This window comes from Danio aesculapii, chromosome 2, assembly GCF_903798145.1.
Source record: "Danio aesculapii chromosome 2, fDanAes4.1, whole genome shotgun sequence".
NCBI lineage: Eukaryota > Metazoa > Chordata > Actinopteri > Cypriniformes > Danionidae > Danio > Danio aesculapii.
Window position 1 is genome coordinate 23,917,509 of NC_079436.1, and position 19,461 is coordinate 23,936,969.

General features: G+C 35.7%; 1 protein-coding gene across 4 annotated transcripts in view; it reads left to right on the top strand.

Annotated features, from left to right (window-relative positions):
• map4l (microtubule associated protein 4 like) overlaps positions 1-19,461 on the top strand; it is a 74,402-nt gene that overhangs the window by 2,729 nt on the left and 52,212 nt on the right. For all 4 annotated transcript variants that reach the window (XM_056475498.1, XM_056475515.1, XM_056475506.1 and 1 more), the window contains exon 2: positions 11,265-11,449. In XM_056475498.1, the coding sequence (XP_056331473.1) occupies positions 11,269-11,449 (181 nt within the window). In that variant the 5' untranslated portion in view covers positions 11,265-11,268. The remainder of the gene's footprint in view (positions 1-11,264; positions 11,450-19,461) is intronic.

The following is a 19,461-nucleotide window of genomic DNA, read 5'->3' on the forward strand; positions in this document are numbered from 1 at the left end:
ATTGATCTGGTGGTCATTTGCAAAAAAACATACATCTTTGCAAATATTAAAAAGTGATTCATTTTAAAACAGTTCTAATTATTATCATTTCAATTTGCAATTCAAATCTGGATAAATTGCATCAGCCTAATTTGAACTGTGCTATTTGTTAAGCTTCTGATGGTAACTGTTTTATATGACTTCTAACTAGACCAAACTGTGGTCAGAATTAAGCTGAGAGATGATGCTAGACTAGATGTCTAGATGTCAGACTAGTAGGAATCCAGTAATGACCAGTGTAGGACACACAAATCTGATGTATGTGACATTTTCCAGCAGGTACTGTACTATTTCGATGTGGTCATGTCAATTTCCCATGAACATTTCCTGCTTGTTATCAAAATATTTCATAACTGTAACTAGAGGTTATTCAATCATACTTTAAGTTAAAATATTTATCATAACATTATTTATCAATATGTGGCTCTTTTTGGATTCTTGGAAGCTATAGAAAATTAAAAATGTAAAACAGGAAATATGTTAGGACAATTCTTTTTGTTTACGTCCCTCAAAATGGTCTATATATAGACCTAATAGGACAAAAAATATACATTTAACACACTATAGAACTTGTATCATTAATATTATTGATAAATGATAGTTGTGACATTACAAATAAGTTTAAGACTGAAAAGTTTTTTCAGTGTTGAACATCCCGAATATAAAAATGTCCAACTTTTGCCATCTTTACTTAAAGTAGAAGTGATATTTTATATAAGACGTTTGACCTTCACAACTTCTAGATTCTTCTTCATAAATATTCTATGACTTAAAAAAAATTAAGAAAAAAAAACACATAAATAATTCAATACATTTTAAAAGATGGATTTTATGTTAATGAACTAGGATGAACTCAGTGTCATCATATATTGCTGGGAAGGGGAAGCTCAGTAAGATGGCATGCTGTTTTCTGGACTGCTGTGATTCTGGGGTGTCAGGTCAGGGCCTGCCGGCCTGTTGTGATGCCCCGTGTCCCGTCATACATAATCTTCGTTCCCCTCACTGATGGCCTCTGACTCTAATGCGCATAGACACCCCCCCTCCGCTGTTGTGCTGTGTCCATGGGCAGGCTGTTTATAAGGGGGGCCAACAGCACTCTCCCCTTTTAGGACGATGATGTAAGCCGATTGCAATATTGGGGTGAGAAATGTATGAGATCATACTTTGTTGAAAAATTATGCGCTGCCAAAAATAGCATACAAACAGGTTAGATGATGCAACGCTAACAGTAGTTTGACACTTTGAAGGTGCCTTATTTTTGGATGCTTCAGTTTTTTACTAGGAGATAGGCAGAGATTGGTGGTGGTGCAGATACATAAACCCTGTCACAATGAGTGGCAGCCAGTAACCGCATGATCTGTGGCTTTGGCATACAATGGGACACATTGAGCCAGACCCCCGTCCCACGTTCTGTGTGCATTCATACAGGAATGTTTGGAATACAGCGTTTACACAGCAACACAAATGGTTGCCAAATGCCAGCCCCGTCTCTACTCAAAAAACTCTTGTGAGCTGGCCATTCTGCATTAAACCACAGAGCTTGTGCTTCTGTCAGACTTGATTTTGGACTATTTGGCGGGAGAAACATTTGAGAACACGCATCTGTTTGTGTAATTGCTTGAGGTTTTTACAGATATTTTGAAAAAAACACTCAGCATGAAATCTATGTATGATTGTTTTTTTTTAAAGCATAATTCACCGAAATCGTTTGTACAAATATTTATTTCATGGGAAAATAGCTGGAACCACATGTGCATGTAGCAGAGTTTGTAACCATGTATTTCGATCTGAGCTGGGATTGAACCAGCCACCTTCTGCATGGGACTTGGTCGCTCTAACAAGGAGGCTAAAGAACATGGCTGCTAGCATCTGTCATTAGAGCACTTTTAGAGGTCAGAAAAGTGAGTTTTACCTGCACATCATTTCACTAGCTGGTCTCCGCTATACCCACCCCCCTAAACCTCTCTCCCATCCGGGTCACGACACCAATGTAACCCCACCGGTCCTAGCATTTCACTAGCTGGCCTCCGCTACATACACAAAATAGCACACACAGTAAGCGGTATGCTCCTGTAAACATGTTAGAAAGTTATATTTTATCTTAAAATACTAAAACAATTATATAATATAATTTTTCTATATACAGCTTAAAGTCAGAATAATTAGCCCCCTTGTTTCCCCAATTTGTGTTTAACAGAGAGGTTTTTTCAACAAATTTATAAACATAATAGTTTTAATAACTCATTTCTAATAACTGATTTATTTTATCTTTACCATGATGACAGTAAATAATATGTGACTAGATATTTTTCAAGACACTTCCATACAGCTTAAAGTGACATTTAACGGCTTAACTAGGTTAATTAGGTTAACTAGGCAGGTTAGGGTAACTAGGCAAGTTATTGTATAATGATGGTTTGTTCTGTAGACTATTAAAAAAATGAATTTGCTTAAAGGGGCTAATAATTTTGACCTTAAAATTCATTTTGAAAAAGCTAAAAACTGCTTTTATTCTAGCCGAAATAAAACAAATAAGACTTTCTCCAGAAGAAAAAATATTATCAGACATACTGTGAAAATTTTACATGCTCTGTTTAACATCATTTGAGAAATATTTAAAAAAAGAAAAAAAAATCCAAGGGAGGCTAATAATTCTGACTTCAACTGTAGTTAACTTATGACGGAATTTATATTTCGTCTTAAACACATTTTAATATATGCCATGAAAGAGTAAGAAAACTGCATCAAGCTGCAAAGTTAGACTTTTTTCTTTGCATTGTCCACAGGATTTGACCATTAGTTGTCAAAAACAGAAACTAAAAGTAAAAAGCAGAAGAACAACAACAAACTACCTAACGGTAAACATATGAGTGTGAAAGTAAAAAGGAGCCTGGATTTAAATAGGTTGAAATAATATGAGTTTTGTTGTATATTGATAGCCGCTCCCTGATAAATGTAAATTTAAGCAAATAAGCCCATAATTCCTGCACAGTGACATCACCAGTAAATGTACAGTATGAGCACACTGTTCTGATGATGAAAAATGTAGATATGAAATATCAATTACAATCATCAGTCGATGAGGGCCTTTGCAAACCACACATTGCGCCCATATTAGGGCTAACAGATTCCCCAGCATAAATATGTTTTTTATAACATAACATGTTTTATAGCATAAATAAAAGAGAAAGAAAGTCATGTAGGTGAGGAACAAACAACATGTTGGTGTGTAAATTATGACACAAATCATGATTTTGGGTATTTTAGTATTACTGAGCTTTAACCTGATGATCATGTTTCCCAGCATGACTTGATGATCTTGATGTCAAAATTCATCTCTAAGTAGCTTGAAGAACGTGGAAGAACGTCTGACATTTAAAAAAAGTTACTTATTTGATTTGCAATAAAGAAATAGTGAAGAGTCCTTCATTTTTGTTCATTTAAAATTTAAATATAGGCCGGCACAGTGGGTAGCGCTGTCGCCTCACAGCAAGAAGATTGCTGGTTCAAGCCTCGGCTGTGTCAGTTTGCATTTCTGCATGGAGTTTGCGTGTTCTCGCTGTGTTCGCTTGGTCCTTGGGTGCTCCGGTTTCCCCCACAGTACAAAGACATGTGCTATAGGTGAATTGGGTGAGCTAAATTGTCCGTAGTGTATGTGTGTGAATGGAAGTGTATGGGTGTTTTCAAGTGATGGGTTGCAGCTGGAAGGGCATCCGCTGCATAAAACATATGCTGGATAAGTTGGTGGTTCATTCCGCTGTGGTGACCCCGATTAGTAAAGGAACTAAGCCGAAAAGAAAATGAATGAATGAATTTAAATATGTATATTTCAAATGAGATTTTTGCATCCCAAGGGTTCAGTATAGTCTCTGACTTTTGGACTTACTGTACAAATACCCGTACACTCACCCGCTGTGTTCAGGCCTCTTGACTCAAATGGGTGATTTAAGTGAACAAGAGTGCTCCTCCAAAACACAGAGTGATGGCACTCTGTGAGATGCCAGTCTGTGCCAGGGCTGGTGACATCATGCAAAGAAACTGCTGAATCACAGCAGGACACAGGGCCGTGTCAGAGTTAGAGCAGGAAAAGCGCAGGGATGTACCTGTGTCTCATTTACCACGGTCTGATGAATAAGCCTTAGGAGACCACACCATATGACCTGCCATATGACATGCTTTATTCTCTCTGAAAAACTGGAGATTGGTCTTTTCTTGTTTCAGTAAATACTATGAATAAGCAAGAGTGTGCGTATTTTTAGATACAACTAATAAAATTGTCAACTAAGCTGAATTGCTAAAATTATATTAGTGCAAATTAAATTAAAGTTAAATTTTTATGTGCTTCCCACATATAGGCTTTTCTTGGGTGGGCCGCCCATGTATATTAGCCGCCACCCAAGTATATTTAGTGACAAACTTTTATTTTACTAATATTATGATACACTTTTACACTTTTTTGTATCCGGCCAATATAAAACAACATATGCGAGCGATTAAGTAGTGGAAAATCTCTCATTTTATACTGCTTATTCTGTGTCCACGAGACCTGTCAACCCTCCCACAGACAGTCTCACATGCTCTGCAGACCCATAGAGACGCACACCTTTTTGCATCTTGCCGAGGTTTCTAAATCTACTAAAATGTCCAGGATTTGGTTTTGCTTTCGTTTTCTAAGCTGTCTGTAATTTTATGGGCACAGCCGTGAGAGTGAGAGAGACATTAAATAATTAATTCTTTAATCTAAACGACTTTACTAAATAATCAGAGAGGATGAAATTGCATCTAATTTGGCTGCAGAATATTTGTACACCATTAGAAATGGGTAATCAACTCAATTGTCTTATTTAAATAATATACAAGTTTTATTCTTGTAATTGACCCTTCGCTAAGCCACACCCAAAAACCACCACCCACCAATCGTGGCTTAGCAACCGTAGCTACGCGCAGGGGCTCTGTCAAGCTTTCGAGCGAGTGAAACAGGCCAAAGCGTTGTGCATATGTATTGTGCAAATCTGATACTCGGTATCCTAAAAATTTGGACAGGGTGGTGGAATTTTTTCCCTTTTCAAAACCAAAAACCCAAGAGGAGAAATACCAGCGTGGATCAAGCTGTGTGAGGTAGCGCTAAAGGAGCGGAGTTAAGTTGGTTTTGTTTTTAATATTCCTGACACATTCAGTGACCGATGGAATAACTCACACACCTCTTAACCTAAACAGATCTAAACTGTGTTTCCTACAAAAATACAAAGCAGGTTATGTTTCACAGCTGTCTTATTCTTTTTTTCGCTCGATATTATGAGCAATGCTCCATTTAAGCCTTCGCCATAGTAACTTAGTCATACTAATAGCGAATAGGTCATAATGACATGAGTTATTGATCCGGAGAACACGAATCTGTTGCTAACTTTACCGAACTTCATATTTTCATCTATATCAAGCTACGAATATTTGAAATTACAAATCAACAGAACAAAACAGAGATGTGATCACAAACTGAGCACTTGCGATCAATATACTTTACCAGCAGCTGTTTTTCATTAATTTATAAAGAGCACACAAACATACTGACAGTAATAGGTACTGTAGATTGTTATAGGAGAATGATGCTAATATTCGGCACAAATCCACCAATTTCCCCTTTCTGGCTGCTCTTTCCATGAATGAACCATGTAAAAGCTCTGCCTATGCGTGTTTCCTCGTCGGTTAGTAACACTATATTTCATTGCACAACAATAGTCTATCAGGCTTTTTGGCTAAAATAGAGAAATCACGGTTTAATTAGTTATTATTAGATTATTTTTAAATTTCATCTCTCCTGCTGTGCATGAACTAAGCTGTTGAATAGTTAGCGTATGAGGCGGCTAGGCTAAGCTAGCTTAAATTTTGATTGAATTATTCTCTAATCGGTTGGCTATTATGTCGTGAATATACCCCTGTAATGCATACTGCACTCCTTTTTGTCTGGCTTTCTCGGATATCTCACCTGTTCGCCAAAAATGACATTATATCCCTGGCAATGTCTGACACCAGCGCATACATTGTAAAAGCCATGCCAGGCACGAAAGCTTGACAGGCGTAGCAACAGTAACTAAGGAGAGCGGGGCTTAGCGAAGGGTCAATTATTATGATTTTTATATATATTGTCTGTTTTAATTCATTTTTTTCTGTCATGTAGTTCTCATTTGCTGTATATTTTATTAATTTGATGTTAATATATTACATATTTTATACATCTAAAATGCTTTGGCAATACTGTACAAAATGTCATGCCAATAAAGCAACCTGAACTTGAATGACAGAGATAGAGGAGCAGATTTTACATGTCACATGGCTCCAGAATGGCATAAAAGTTAGAAAAATAGTGGATTTAAAAAAAAATATTTCAAGTGTCTTTTTTTAACCCATTGAAAAGAAAAAGTTAAAAACAGATCCATAATAAATAAAAACAGTGTTAAAAATCTAACTATGTATTGTCACATATAACTATGTGCTGTGGGTAAAAGGTGTGTTTCAATCCGGCTACCACCGCTAGTATATTTCAAACCTGTGAGAAGCACTGCACTGTTTTCAACTAAAACACTCTTTACTTTCTTTTAACACTGTAAAAAAATGTTTCTCCATGTTGTCCCAACACAAATTGATTGTTAACTTAATTGTTTTTACAAATTTAAGTACATTGATCGTAAATTAAGATTGTCAATTAAGTTGTCCCAAAACAAATCTCAAGAATTGTTATTTCAGCTCATTTTAAATAAATTGAACAAGTGAAAAAGTGATCTTTTTGAGAGAAGAAAAAAATTTCATGTTTGTAAGCACACCATCAAATTATTACATCATCAAATAACAAGATGAATAAAACTTTAAACGAACACCTAAAATGAAATATAAAAATACAAACTAAATCAAAATATCACTGCATTAAGGATATAGAAATTATACTAAAACAGCAAATAAGCAAATCAGATCAGGATTTGCTTTGAGATGAACATTATCAGCAAGACTAAATAGGCTGTTGTACTGTACATTTCAGTAGTCATTTCAAAGCTTGTAGTAGTTATGCTTTGTTTTTATGATCTTACTGTCTAATACTGTGCAAATCTGTGTGCTAGGGCTGGGCGATTAATCGGAAAGTAATCGAAATTGACATACAAAACCTATAATCAATCAAAAATTACTTTACCAATCGCGTGTAGTCACGTGACCCCGCTTTGTTAAAGGCTGAGTCTGATTTATGCTTCTGTGGCCACTTTGCAGCCACATCTGATCTCTGGTCAAGTATGACGATGGACCCAATCTTGAGACTTATTTTGCACTACATTGACGATGATTGAATGCTGCGCCAGAGATGCCTTAAGACGGCATATTTTCCATTACATTAAAATTATTATGTACATTAAAATATTTGTTTACAGAAGTTTAAAATATTATTTACAGGATATACGAGAGTTATTTTATTTAGAAAAGATACTGCTTGTTTTCTACTTATAATATGAAAAGCACTGAAAATAATAGATTTTGTTTCCAAAAGTGCAAGTTATTTATTTTCACTTTTTTTATAAGAAAAAAAGTGACTGTTGGTTTTAGGCAATGTGTGTTTTAATTTCAGTTGTTCAATGTTGGTGTTCAGTAAATAATCATAGATGGTAGATAGTGTGTGTTTACTTCAATTATTTTAAAATCAAGTAATGCACCCTTCATTCAAAAATCTCTCACTTGTAATATTTGCTCATATTTACTGCACAACATCTGTCAGTGAACTATTATGAGGGCAAAAAAAATAAGATAAATAAATAATTAAAATAATCCTTCATAAATTATAATCGAGTAAAAATGTTTAATTAATCAAGATTTTGATTTTAGGCCAGATCGCCCAGCCCTACTGTGTGCTACTGTACAGTAGCAGGTGATTACAGTAAGTGTTTCAGATGGATATTGTGACGTCTGCAGGAACTGAGGAGATTCAGTCCAGCCGACAAATACAAGGGGGAATCACACTGCCTGTAATCCCTTCTTTTTTTTTTTTTTTTTTTGGACCAGCTGGGCCTCTTACCATCAGGATATCAACAGAATTACACTTCACATCCATATAAAAGCAGGGGGAAGGGAAAGATGAGGAAAGGAAATGCGAAGAGAAAGCTGTGGATGAGTGATGAAAATAAATATGAAAAAACCAGGCAGGCACTGAAATATAGCAAGGGTGAGGAAGATTCATGGGGGAGGAGATGGATTCTGGGTAGGTTCTGGGGCAGTAGCATTTTAATCCCATGTTTAGCTTTGAACAGACTTGCATAATCATATTAATGTCTATACTTGATAGATCAGAACTGCTGTGGAGATTTGTTCAGCTTTATACTCATTTGCCCCCCGCTGTCAGAATCCACCACGACTTGATTTGGTTCATGACGGTTTGTGGGTTTGTCACGCAACACTGTTGCTGCTTTTTTGGACCTTTGTTGAGCAGGACAGTGTGTAATTGTGTTAATCTGAGTGCTGTGAATGTGGATAGTGTGGCAGCTAGGGAAACAATGAGACACAGTTGAACTTATGCGATAAACAAACACTCTGCCTACAATGACAAGCTCTCTGTCTATCCTTTTCTTTGTCTTTCCATCAATTTCTGACTTTCTCTTCTTAATTCCTCTCACTGACACTGTTTATATGCATAATACATGGTTGTCTATATGTGAAGGGACAGATTTGAGTGAATACAGAACATTTAGTTTACTTGACACTCAATGTCACTCCTACAGTTTATTACCATTATGCTTTATGAAAGCAAATTCTCTCACATTCTGACTTTTAAGATGAATGAAATCATTGATTTCTCCTAAAAGGGATAGTTCACCCTGTTGAACACTTTTTAAGAATGCTGGTTGCTTGGACCCATTGACTTCCAAGGAAATCCTATCAAAGCAACCAGCATTTTTCAAAATATCTCCTTTTGTGTTCAACAGAAGGAAGAAACGCGAATAAGTTTTGAAGGATGAGTAAATGATGACAGAATTTTAATTTTTGACTGAACTATCCCTTTAAGTGCCCATTATATGACAGTTGTCTATTAGGAGTTTAGCTACATCATTTAGAATGTCTGCAATACGGAGCATGGGCACAGTAAGAAGTGTCACGTGATCAGATTTGTCTTGGTCTGAACATCTGTCTGCATGTTGTAAGCCTTCATACGAGAGGTCTTTGACCCCTCTGTACCATAAATTGGTCATTTATTTGAAGATATAATTTGTTATCTGTTAACGTTACGAGCATCGGATATAGGCATCCAAAGTAGGACATTAAATATTTACTGCAGGAATATCTAGGGCAGGATATATAGAGAGTATATACATGTCCTCTGAGCTGCAGTGCCTTTTAATTGGGTCTAGGCCTGCTTTGTTTTGACTAAGGATAAATTGAAATGGCATATCACTCTTTTTTTATATTTGGAAGTTGATAACTAATATAAAGGCAAATAATTCAATTGATGTATATTTTTGTAAGCTATATAAAACTAAACAAACAAAAACAGCAGGCAGTTTATTATCTTTGAAATTAAAATTAAAGTTATTTGGTGTTAGTCATAATATGGCAGTTTTGAGGTTATCTGTATGCTATTATGCGGCAAAACAAAGACAACATTCACGTTTCAGAGCTTTCAAACCTTGCAGGTTCTCAAATCTCTGCAAATGAATGTTTTATGACTTTCTATGACTTATAGATTTTTAATGATTTTCATGTAAAACCACCTTCAGCATCTCATCAGATGTTCTGACCAATTAAATGCTCTAGTGTCTGGTGTAAACATGTAACAATGTAAGAAGGAATCATAAAAAGCCATGATTCTGAAAAACGGGACCAGGACATTCAAAATGTCAAATTCAGACAGTTTTTGTCATCAGTGCACATTCATGCTTTCCTTTGGTATAAATGAAGTCTGGTTTTGTGCTAATGTAACCACAGTTGGGAATCGAAAATCAATTCAAATTCTGGAATTGGATACTTAGATCAAGAATTGGATGCTATAAAATTTATATATCAATTCCTGTGTGCACATTTTATATTTCACTTGGCAATCTGGCTAATAGAACTTGAATAATAATAATAATCTTAACATTAGTTTAAAGATGGACCACAGAAAGTGCTCAGAAGTGTGACTATGATTGATAAAGAAAGATGGCGAAGCTAAGAGAAACTATTGTAATGAACTAATATGTTGCAAGCAAGGTGTCACGACCAACATGACCAATCTGCGATTGTTCAGAACATCAAATTAAAATAATGCATCTTAATACCACTGTGAACAGGCTCTAAATGTTTGACTTTTTTATTACATTGGATTCGACACTGCGAATCAACAATTTAAATCAATAAATGGAATCAGAATTGGAATTCGGGCTGCACAATATATCATTTCAGCATCAATATTGCAATGTAATCACTCACAATAGTCAGGATATGCAATGTTGAGTTTCTATTATAATTAATCATTTGCATGTGTTTTTGATGCCAGTTATTGTATAATGACCTTAAAACATTCAGACATAAGAAATTGTACCATTTGTGACTTTAACAACGATTAATTTTATTGAATTATTTTTATTTTTATTATTCAGTTACTGTACTTGAATGCCGTTAGACTCTGGAAACGATAAAACACTTTATTTCAATTGTATCTTTTTCTTTATTGTATTTATAGATAGCTGTGCACTGCAAATAGCACTGACCACATCAAAAATGTGTCAGGGGACTCAAAAAAGTTTATAGATGGTTTATTAGATGTTTATTATGGAGATGCACTCCCACAGCAGGATCATCCTAATCGATCTAACATTATAAATTCTTTCCAATTAGAGATATTAAGTTATCTGGTGAAATAGTTTTCATATCACAAAATAAAAAATATCGCAATGGTAGAATTTTCCAATACCGTGCAGCCGTAATTGGAATTGATTAAATGTAAATGTATACCCAACCCTAAATCTCACACAATCTGCCTCATAGAGCACAACTGAATTGAAATGTTATTGGCTACATTTGAAAAGGGGGTGGAATTACTCAATAGACCTGTTTCTTCAAGTCTCAGTTGAAAAATATGACAGAAATCTTAAATGGCCCAACCATCAAAAATATTGCATAATTAATTGGTTTTGAACTCAAAAAATAAGTGTTTTGTCAGCTGATACCAATATTGTGCATCATTATTTTGGCTGACCGGACCTTGCTTTTTTCTACAGAAAGATGGACTTTAGTTTACGTGATGCCTTCACAGATGGGGCACCTAAGGCAGCCCAGGACAGCCTGATGAAGAGGGATTTTGTGGCTGGGTTGGAAGCACAGAGCTTTGATGATAAAGTGGGCGAGACTGTTGGGAAGACAGACTATCGCCCCCTTCTGGATGGGATGGATGGCAAAAGAGAAGGTACTGTATGTCTTCTTGAATGATAAGGTCCTCCTGTACATAAAAATACTGTCTTCAATTACTCATTTACAAATTATCTTCATGGTTTAGACATTTTGACGGTTAAGAGCCTTTTGACAATGTGATGACTGTAATTAACTGTGTGTCAACACGCAGTTGTCAGAGTATTAGTAGATTGTCTGCTTAATATATGTTAACACTTTATTTTGATAGTCTCCAACAGACAGCCGACTGACTGTAAGCAAAAGTTCTTTTAAGGCCAGTCATTTCCCTCAGCGGCCATGTTTAAGATGCCTCTCAAACCACAGTCCTCTAAGTATACAGTTCTTATGGGAAATCTCAAAAACTGCTTGATAAAGTCACAATTATTTCAAATCAGTTACAAAACGTGACACAATCTCTGCCTTAAAAATGCTTGTATGCAGGACACTCATATTCTATACTACTGTACATTCTATATTCATTCTGTAAAGTACCAACATATAGGCTCATATTTGTACACTGTAAAAAAAAATATCGTAAAAAAAAGGTCAAATGACTGGCAGCTACGGCTGCCAAACAAAAACCATAATATTACGGTAAAATTTCTTTATTGAAATAAAGTGCAAAAAATAATAAATCTACAGATATTTTCATTAAAATGTTTACAAAAAAACACTGTTATTTTACAGACTTTTCCTAGATTATTACGTTCAAAAAAGTTACACACTAAGAGTTTTACAGAGAAACACTGTTATTTCACAAACTTTTCCTAGATTTTTATGATCGAACACCATCAATAAAGTGACTGCACTAAAATTTCAAGAGAAAAAATGTTATTTAAAAGAATTTTATCTCTCAACCACTACAATTAAACACCTTTAATAAAATGCCAAGACATGCTCATGGTCGTAATATAACAGTTTTATTTTGGATCAAAAACGTCTGGAAAAACAACAAACGAGATACAACTGATTAAAATTCTCACTACTTTAAGATTACAGTTGTTGCATTTTATTGAATAGTATTTATGTAAAACATGTAAATGTTTAAGTTATATGGAATAATTCAGTTACAAATCTTAAATGAAATGGAACATTAATGTGAAGGGGATGCTGACAAAGGAGTGCAGATCCAAATGCAGGTTTATTACACAGAGATGGTCAGGCAAGCAACAACACAGGGGCAAACAGATTTATGCAGGGAATCCAGAGTCATGGTCAAATAATAGCCAAATGGTCAGTCCAAGCAGCAAACCACATAAACAATTAACAAACAAAGCACAGAAAAAGAAAGAAACTCATCATAATGTTCACAGTAACAGCATAACAAGACTTAGCAATTGGTGCGTGCGTCTGTGCTGCTTTTAAAGTCCATGTAATCAGTTCATAACGATCCTCCGACTGTGTGTGTGCAATTAGCGGAATCCGGAACAGGTGCATGTAAGCGGAATTTATCTATTTTATTTATTGAACGGATTTGATCGTAATAATCTAGGAAAAGTCTGTAAAATAACAGTGTTTTTCTGTAAACATTTTAATGAAAATATCTGTAGATTTATTATTTTTTGCACTTTATTTCAACAAAGAAATTTTACCGTAATTTTATGGTTTTTGTTTGGCAGCCATAGCTGCCAGTCATTTGACCCTTTTTTTAAGATGTAAATTTTTTTTTTACAGAGCAAGTAATTACAATTTATTACTTTAATTTTACGTAATTTTAAATGTACTTCAAAAAAACTGGAAAAAACACTGTGTAAATAATACGGCAATTGTATTGTATAAAACAGGAAAATTGCTGTAATTTGTCATTAATTATATAGTACATAAAATAACAGTCAAGCTGTTAATTTACAAATATTGTTTGTAATTTTTACGGACTTTTGAATATAATTTAAAATAACAGAAAAAATACTGTATAAATAATACTGTAATTTCCTTGTATAAAAAACAAAAACGTCAGTAATTTGTTTTTAATGATAAAGTACCTAAAATGACAGTCAAACTGTTAATTTAGAAAGATTGTTTGTCGTTTTACTAAGTTTTGAATTTAATTTGAAATGACAAAAAAATACTGTAAAAAATTTAGAGATATTTCCTGTAAAATTAGGGTTTTTTTTTACAGTGTAGATCTACAGTAGGTGAGAGTTCAAAGTGGCTATTACCGCCGTAGCTTATACCGCCGCCGTTTGAAATAAATGCTGCTCTGTTTTTAGTGTAAGACCGCAGTTTGTGAAAAAGCCGCCAGGGGGCGCAAAGGGACGGGATGCGAACGGAAAGAAATAGCCTTTACAGCAGCTCGCTCTCTCTCTCTCTCTCTCTCTCTCTCTCTCTCTCTCTCTCTCTCTCTCTCTCTCTCTCTCTCTCTCTCTATATATATATATAATTATGTATTTATTTAATTATATATAATTATAAATATATTCTTAATAAACTTCCCAGCCACAAATATTAAAAAAACACAACTTGTATTAAAACTGGGCGAGGATTAGAAAGAATACGATGATTGTTATATAATTTAAAATGTTATTCCTCTTGTCCAATTTCTTTATGCACATTTTTTCACTCGCTACTCTGCCAGGAACTTCGCCGCTAGAGAGCACCTTCAAAAATCTCAATCTCATGGCTCATTCTTCACGAATATAGAATTAAAATAATGCCGCGTTTGGTTCATTGTGCATCCCGCGGGTGCAACCAACAAGAATTGTGCATTTTAGTTTAACTTTTTGAGCGTTAAAAGCAGTTCGGTGTTAGTTTTTATTTAAATATATCAAGCCGAAACTAAACAGCGCATTCTCTCCGCCTCCTCGTTCATAACCAGCGGGACCGGGACAACTGCTGAAGCAGGCAATAGAGAAACTCCGTCATTCATCATAATCTTTCTTAGCTGATGTTTCGGAGTCGAAAGAATATATTAAAGAAAAATGTTCTTTTAACAGTCCCTATATATTTTATCTTTTTCTTTCTTTTTTTCCTGTCATTTCTCTTCAGCAAATTATATTTTTTAAAGCTGCTTGATTCTTTTAAAACCGAAAGCAGAGCCCGTCAGTTGGTGTTTTTCTATAAGATACGTTTATCCTACGATAATTTATCCTCTGATCCTTTTGCATAAAGGTTTTAATAAAAAAAAAAACAGGTCACTTAATTACTTTCGATGTGCTAAAATATTTGTTAAACGAATGTTATTTAAAAAAAAAGCATATGCACATATTACAATTGTAAAATAGTCTAAAATGCATGGTCTAATCAGAAATAAAGGAAATTAGTTATATTTAATGCATAAAATAGGCTAGCCTTTTTATAAATTGAGTTTAATTGATTTGAAACTTTTAATTGCATTTTAACGTCCTGTATAAATAATAAAAATTGCATCAGATTGACGAAAAAACGAATATTAATACCTGCAAACAGGGCCATGGTTACTTTTTTTTCACTGACTGGCATGACTTGCAAACGCGTCAGAAAAAAAACTGCTGAATCTCTGCGAATATTTGGTTAACTTATAAAACAAATGTCTGGTTTAGTGATGTTAGTAATGCATAGAAAAATGCAAAGCAGAATTCTCCTGAGCTCATTAAACCACTGATGACAGCGACGGAATCACTGGCCCACCACGTTCTTACGAACATATTTTATTTATTAAAGGTATTATTTCATTGACCTGAACATAACCAGTTATAATATAATTACTAACCCATCCTCTAAAGCAGGCAACACTCTATTCAGCTATGTTTTGTGTTTTTACTTAGAAATATTTTCTTTTTGGCGAATGCTTGGAGCGTAATATAGATATTTTAAATAACAGGTAGTAGGGGTGGGCGGTACACCGGTGTCATAGTCATCACCGGTGTGACATTGCGCCACGACATGGATTTTCTAATACTGTCAGTACCGTAATAAATCAATTATGCACCTTGAACGGCTGCATTTACATCAATAATAGCTAATTCTAAATAATAAGGCATTCAATTTTCTTCAAACGTTCAGTTGTGGTCTGAATACATGTCCTTATACTACAGGGCTCGAAATTGCAACCATTTTGGTCGCATGAGCGCCCGAAATTTAATCTATGCCCCCTTATAATATATTTGGGAGCATTTGTGTGTCTGAATATAATGAACAGGGAGCTTTTGTTACTGCAGGAAATACAAACGACTGAAGAGTGAAAAGTGCACAGGTTTGCAAACCTCCCCTAAAGTTATAATAATAATAATGGCGCAGATGACAGCGATCATAACATGAGGTAAATGTTGATCCGCCAGCTGAGATCAATCGAGTGTTTTCGGAGAAGGTGCCCGAATCTTGATGCGTTGCATTCACCGCGTGTTCAGCGCAAATGTCCGCTAAATATAAAATCTAACACTGTACACATCATCGCCAAAGAAACTCACCTTTACCAAGTTTACACTGAAACTACGGCTCATAACAAAGAGCGGAATTGCGCTGGTGGTCATCATGAGAATCCTGCTCTGTCTGCTCATAAATTGGTGCGGCTGACTCGCCTGCTTTATTCCACCAACACAGAGAAATGAAGATCAGGTCATAACGAGACTGAGCATTTACAATGAACCAAACCAAAACTTTTAAAGAGTGATAGAAGTGAAACTTTCTTTTGTCCGTTCTTCCTTGAGATGTTTTTTATTTTGCTATTGAAAGTAATACCATGATATTATACCGTCACCGTTCAAAAGATAGAAACATTCATTTTCATAAGGCCCCATATTTAATGCGGTTTTGTTTTTAAACGCATAGGTTTTGTTACGCCATCCGTCCTATAGGAGTTTTGGATTTTGTGTATTCATGTTTGTGAAAAACACTTAATAGTGGAGACCCCTTCCCCCTTCTCATAACCAAAAGCTTGTCTGTCAGGAGTTAATGGGCATCAGTGAGGCCGAAATCATGTCTATTTAAGTGTCTTTAATTTGGTGTATAGATTATTATGCGTTATTGAAACATCAAGGGGACGCAGCAAAGCACTTATAAATTAAAATTGTATTATTTTAAGCAATTTTATTATTTTTTGCAACAGCCTTACATTTAAAACAGAAACTTAACGGCGATTATAATCAAAAAGAACTCAGCCTGTAAGGCTAGATGTTTTCTTTCCCTTATTTATTAATTTATTTGTTCATGTGTTTGGCGCATGTAACTCGTGTGCCATCGTGTGCCATCGGAAAACTAGTGTAATGACGGCAAGCCATCTTTCCCAGACTCGGGGCAAAGTCCTGCCTCTCCTTTCACTCCGTCCCGAAGCCCCAGCTGGCCCTCCTGGCATCCTCTGCGTAAAACATATGCTGCGTAAAACAAATTTAACATTTAAATATAATTTAATTTAAAACATTTATTTTTTCCTCGCTGATTTTGGTTGGGTAATAAAGCATGATGACTCAGATATGATCTAGTTTAGCTTGCATGTGTGGGCATATTTTGACGTCTTTACCTAAAACTTTAAACATTTATAATATTTAAAATAAAACGGAAAGAAATAAGGAGACTAACATAATTTAAAACACTTATTTGGTGCTTAAACCACCTTCAGAAAGTTTTGCCAGCTGTGGTAGAGCGCAACGGAGGCTCCACTGGAATGTAGCAGATGTGTTAAAACTTGGTATTATTTATTAATATGTTATTAATGTGTTTTTGTGTTCCTCGTCTTGTACGTCGCCGTGTTATTGTGCGTCAACGTCACGTTTATCTGTCCTTAAGCGCGCATATAGTCGAACATTTCTGCTCGACATCGGTAGAAACAAACTTCACAAGTTAAACTCCGCGGACACTGATGAGCTGCAAGATTTCGGCTTGCTCCGGATGCGTACCCATCCTCCGACCCCCACCTCACCACCTCGCCCACAATGGAGGCGCTTCAAGCGGCGCGAGAGGAAGCAGAAGAGGGGTAAGCGCGGGGGTATCCGAACAAGGCTAGCGGCTAACCCCCACAAACCCGCAATCCCCTCCATCATTCTAGCGAACGTACGCTCGCTAGACAACAAACTGGACTACATCCGTCTACTTCGTTCATCACATAGGACTGTAAAGGACTGTTGCGCTTTTGTGTTTACACCACACAGAGAGGAGCTTACAAAGCCTTCCCCCTCCCCCACCTTGGTGGACCACTTAACTGTCATGCTAATGCCTGCTTACAGACCGATAGTTAAAGTCACCAAACCGGTTTGCAAGGAGATACAAGTGTGGCCAGAAGGTTCTTCAGAGGCTTTACAAGACTGCTTCAATACCACAGACTGGGATATGTTCAAACAGGCTGCCACTTACAACAACACCACTGACCTCCATGAGTTTGCTGAGACTGTTACAGCCTACATAAACAAATGCACTGAGGATGCCAAAAAAAAAAATCACAGCAGCGTCTCTACTTCCTCCGCAAACTCAAAAGAGCAAGAGCACCAGCCCCAATCATGTACACCTTCTACAGAGGCACTATTGAGAGCATCCTGACCAGCTGCATCACTGTGTGGTATGGAACCTTGGATTTTCTGCAGGAAAACACTTCAATGCATAGTGAGAACAGCTGAGAAGATCGTTGGTGTCTCTCTCCCCTCCCTTCAGGACATTTACAGCACACGTCTTACCCGTAGAGCCCTCTGCATAACAGCAGATGCCACCCACCCAATGCACAACTTCTTCAGTCTGCTGCAATCACACACACACACACATACACACACACACACACACACACACACACATATTAATTTATATATATATTTGGTTGACAATAAATAAATAAAAGAAAGAATTAATGAATGAATTCTACAGTCTGCTTGTGCCTCTATGTTTATAGAGTTACTGGAGACATCCAGTAAGACACAGTCAAATATTCAGTCCAAATGCACTGGAGAGACCTGAAACATGTTAATTTTTCCTTATTGGCTATATGACATTTAGATGTTGCATATTATTCTGTGGTCTTAAGAAAAGTGTTAAGTATTTCAGCACATAAGAGCAAATATAGCTTATAGCCCATTTCGTTGCGCTCGGCAGCTTTTCACTAATAAAGCTCTTCATGTAAATTTCATTTTTCAATTTTAGCACGTCATATAAAAATATCGCCCTTGCGCCCTCATTTATGATATCCTGCCGCCGGGCCTGCTATAGCGAAACTTTATTGTTTGAGAAGAAACAAAAACGGAAACTGTGCATGAAAACCTGGCTGGGAAGACGGCGATAACATGAATTTTCTGTTCTTCAACGAGAAAAAAAAAATCGCAGACACGACACAATGACGGCGTTAATTATACAACGCAGTGTTTACGATCATATTAACAACTAACATTAATATCAATAACTCCTCTGGCTTTAGACTTTACCTTTTAGAGCTTGTTCTTGTCGGCGCAATATAAGTTTATTGCATGTATAGCTACGAATCAGATTATGAAGAATGATTAACAGCATGCTTATCCTTTATTTCATCCTTTCCGTAAGGTTTATTTATTTATTTATTTATTTATTTATTTATTTATAATTTTTTTAAATAATGATGACAATATTCACTATCTAAGCATTCCTCGGTATACTACCAACAAATTACGCCCCTGTACCCAAGTAGCCTACCTAAGTTAATTTACATTTCATGTAAAAAATAAGAAATCAAAAAAGACCAAAGTATTATGCTAAATATCCGTACAAACGAACATGTTTGTTGTTTAACTTTCGCTGATAAAACAACACAATACAGCCTATAATAATGTAGGCTAGTTAAATAGAAATAACTTTAACTGCTTGAAACAGTAAACGTTACATTTTAGAAACTTCACAAATACTAATCAATAATAATATAAATAGTAACGTAGAACAAAAATATTAGCCTAGGCTTGTAACAGAATAAGTCAGATGTTGAAAAACCTGGCTGGGAAGACGGCGATAAAATGAATTTTCTGTTCTTCAACGAGAAAATAAAATCGCAGACACGACACAATGACGGCGTTAATTATACAACGCAGTGTTTACGATCATATTAACAACTAACATTAATATCAATAACTCCTCTGGCTTTAGACTTTACCTTTTAGAGCTTGTTCT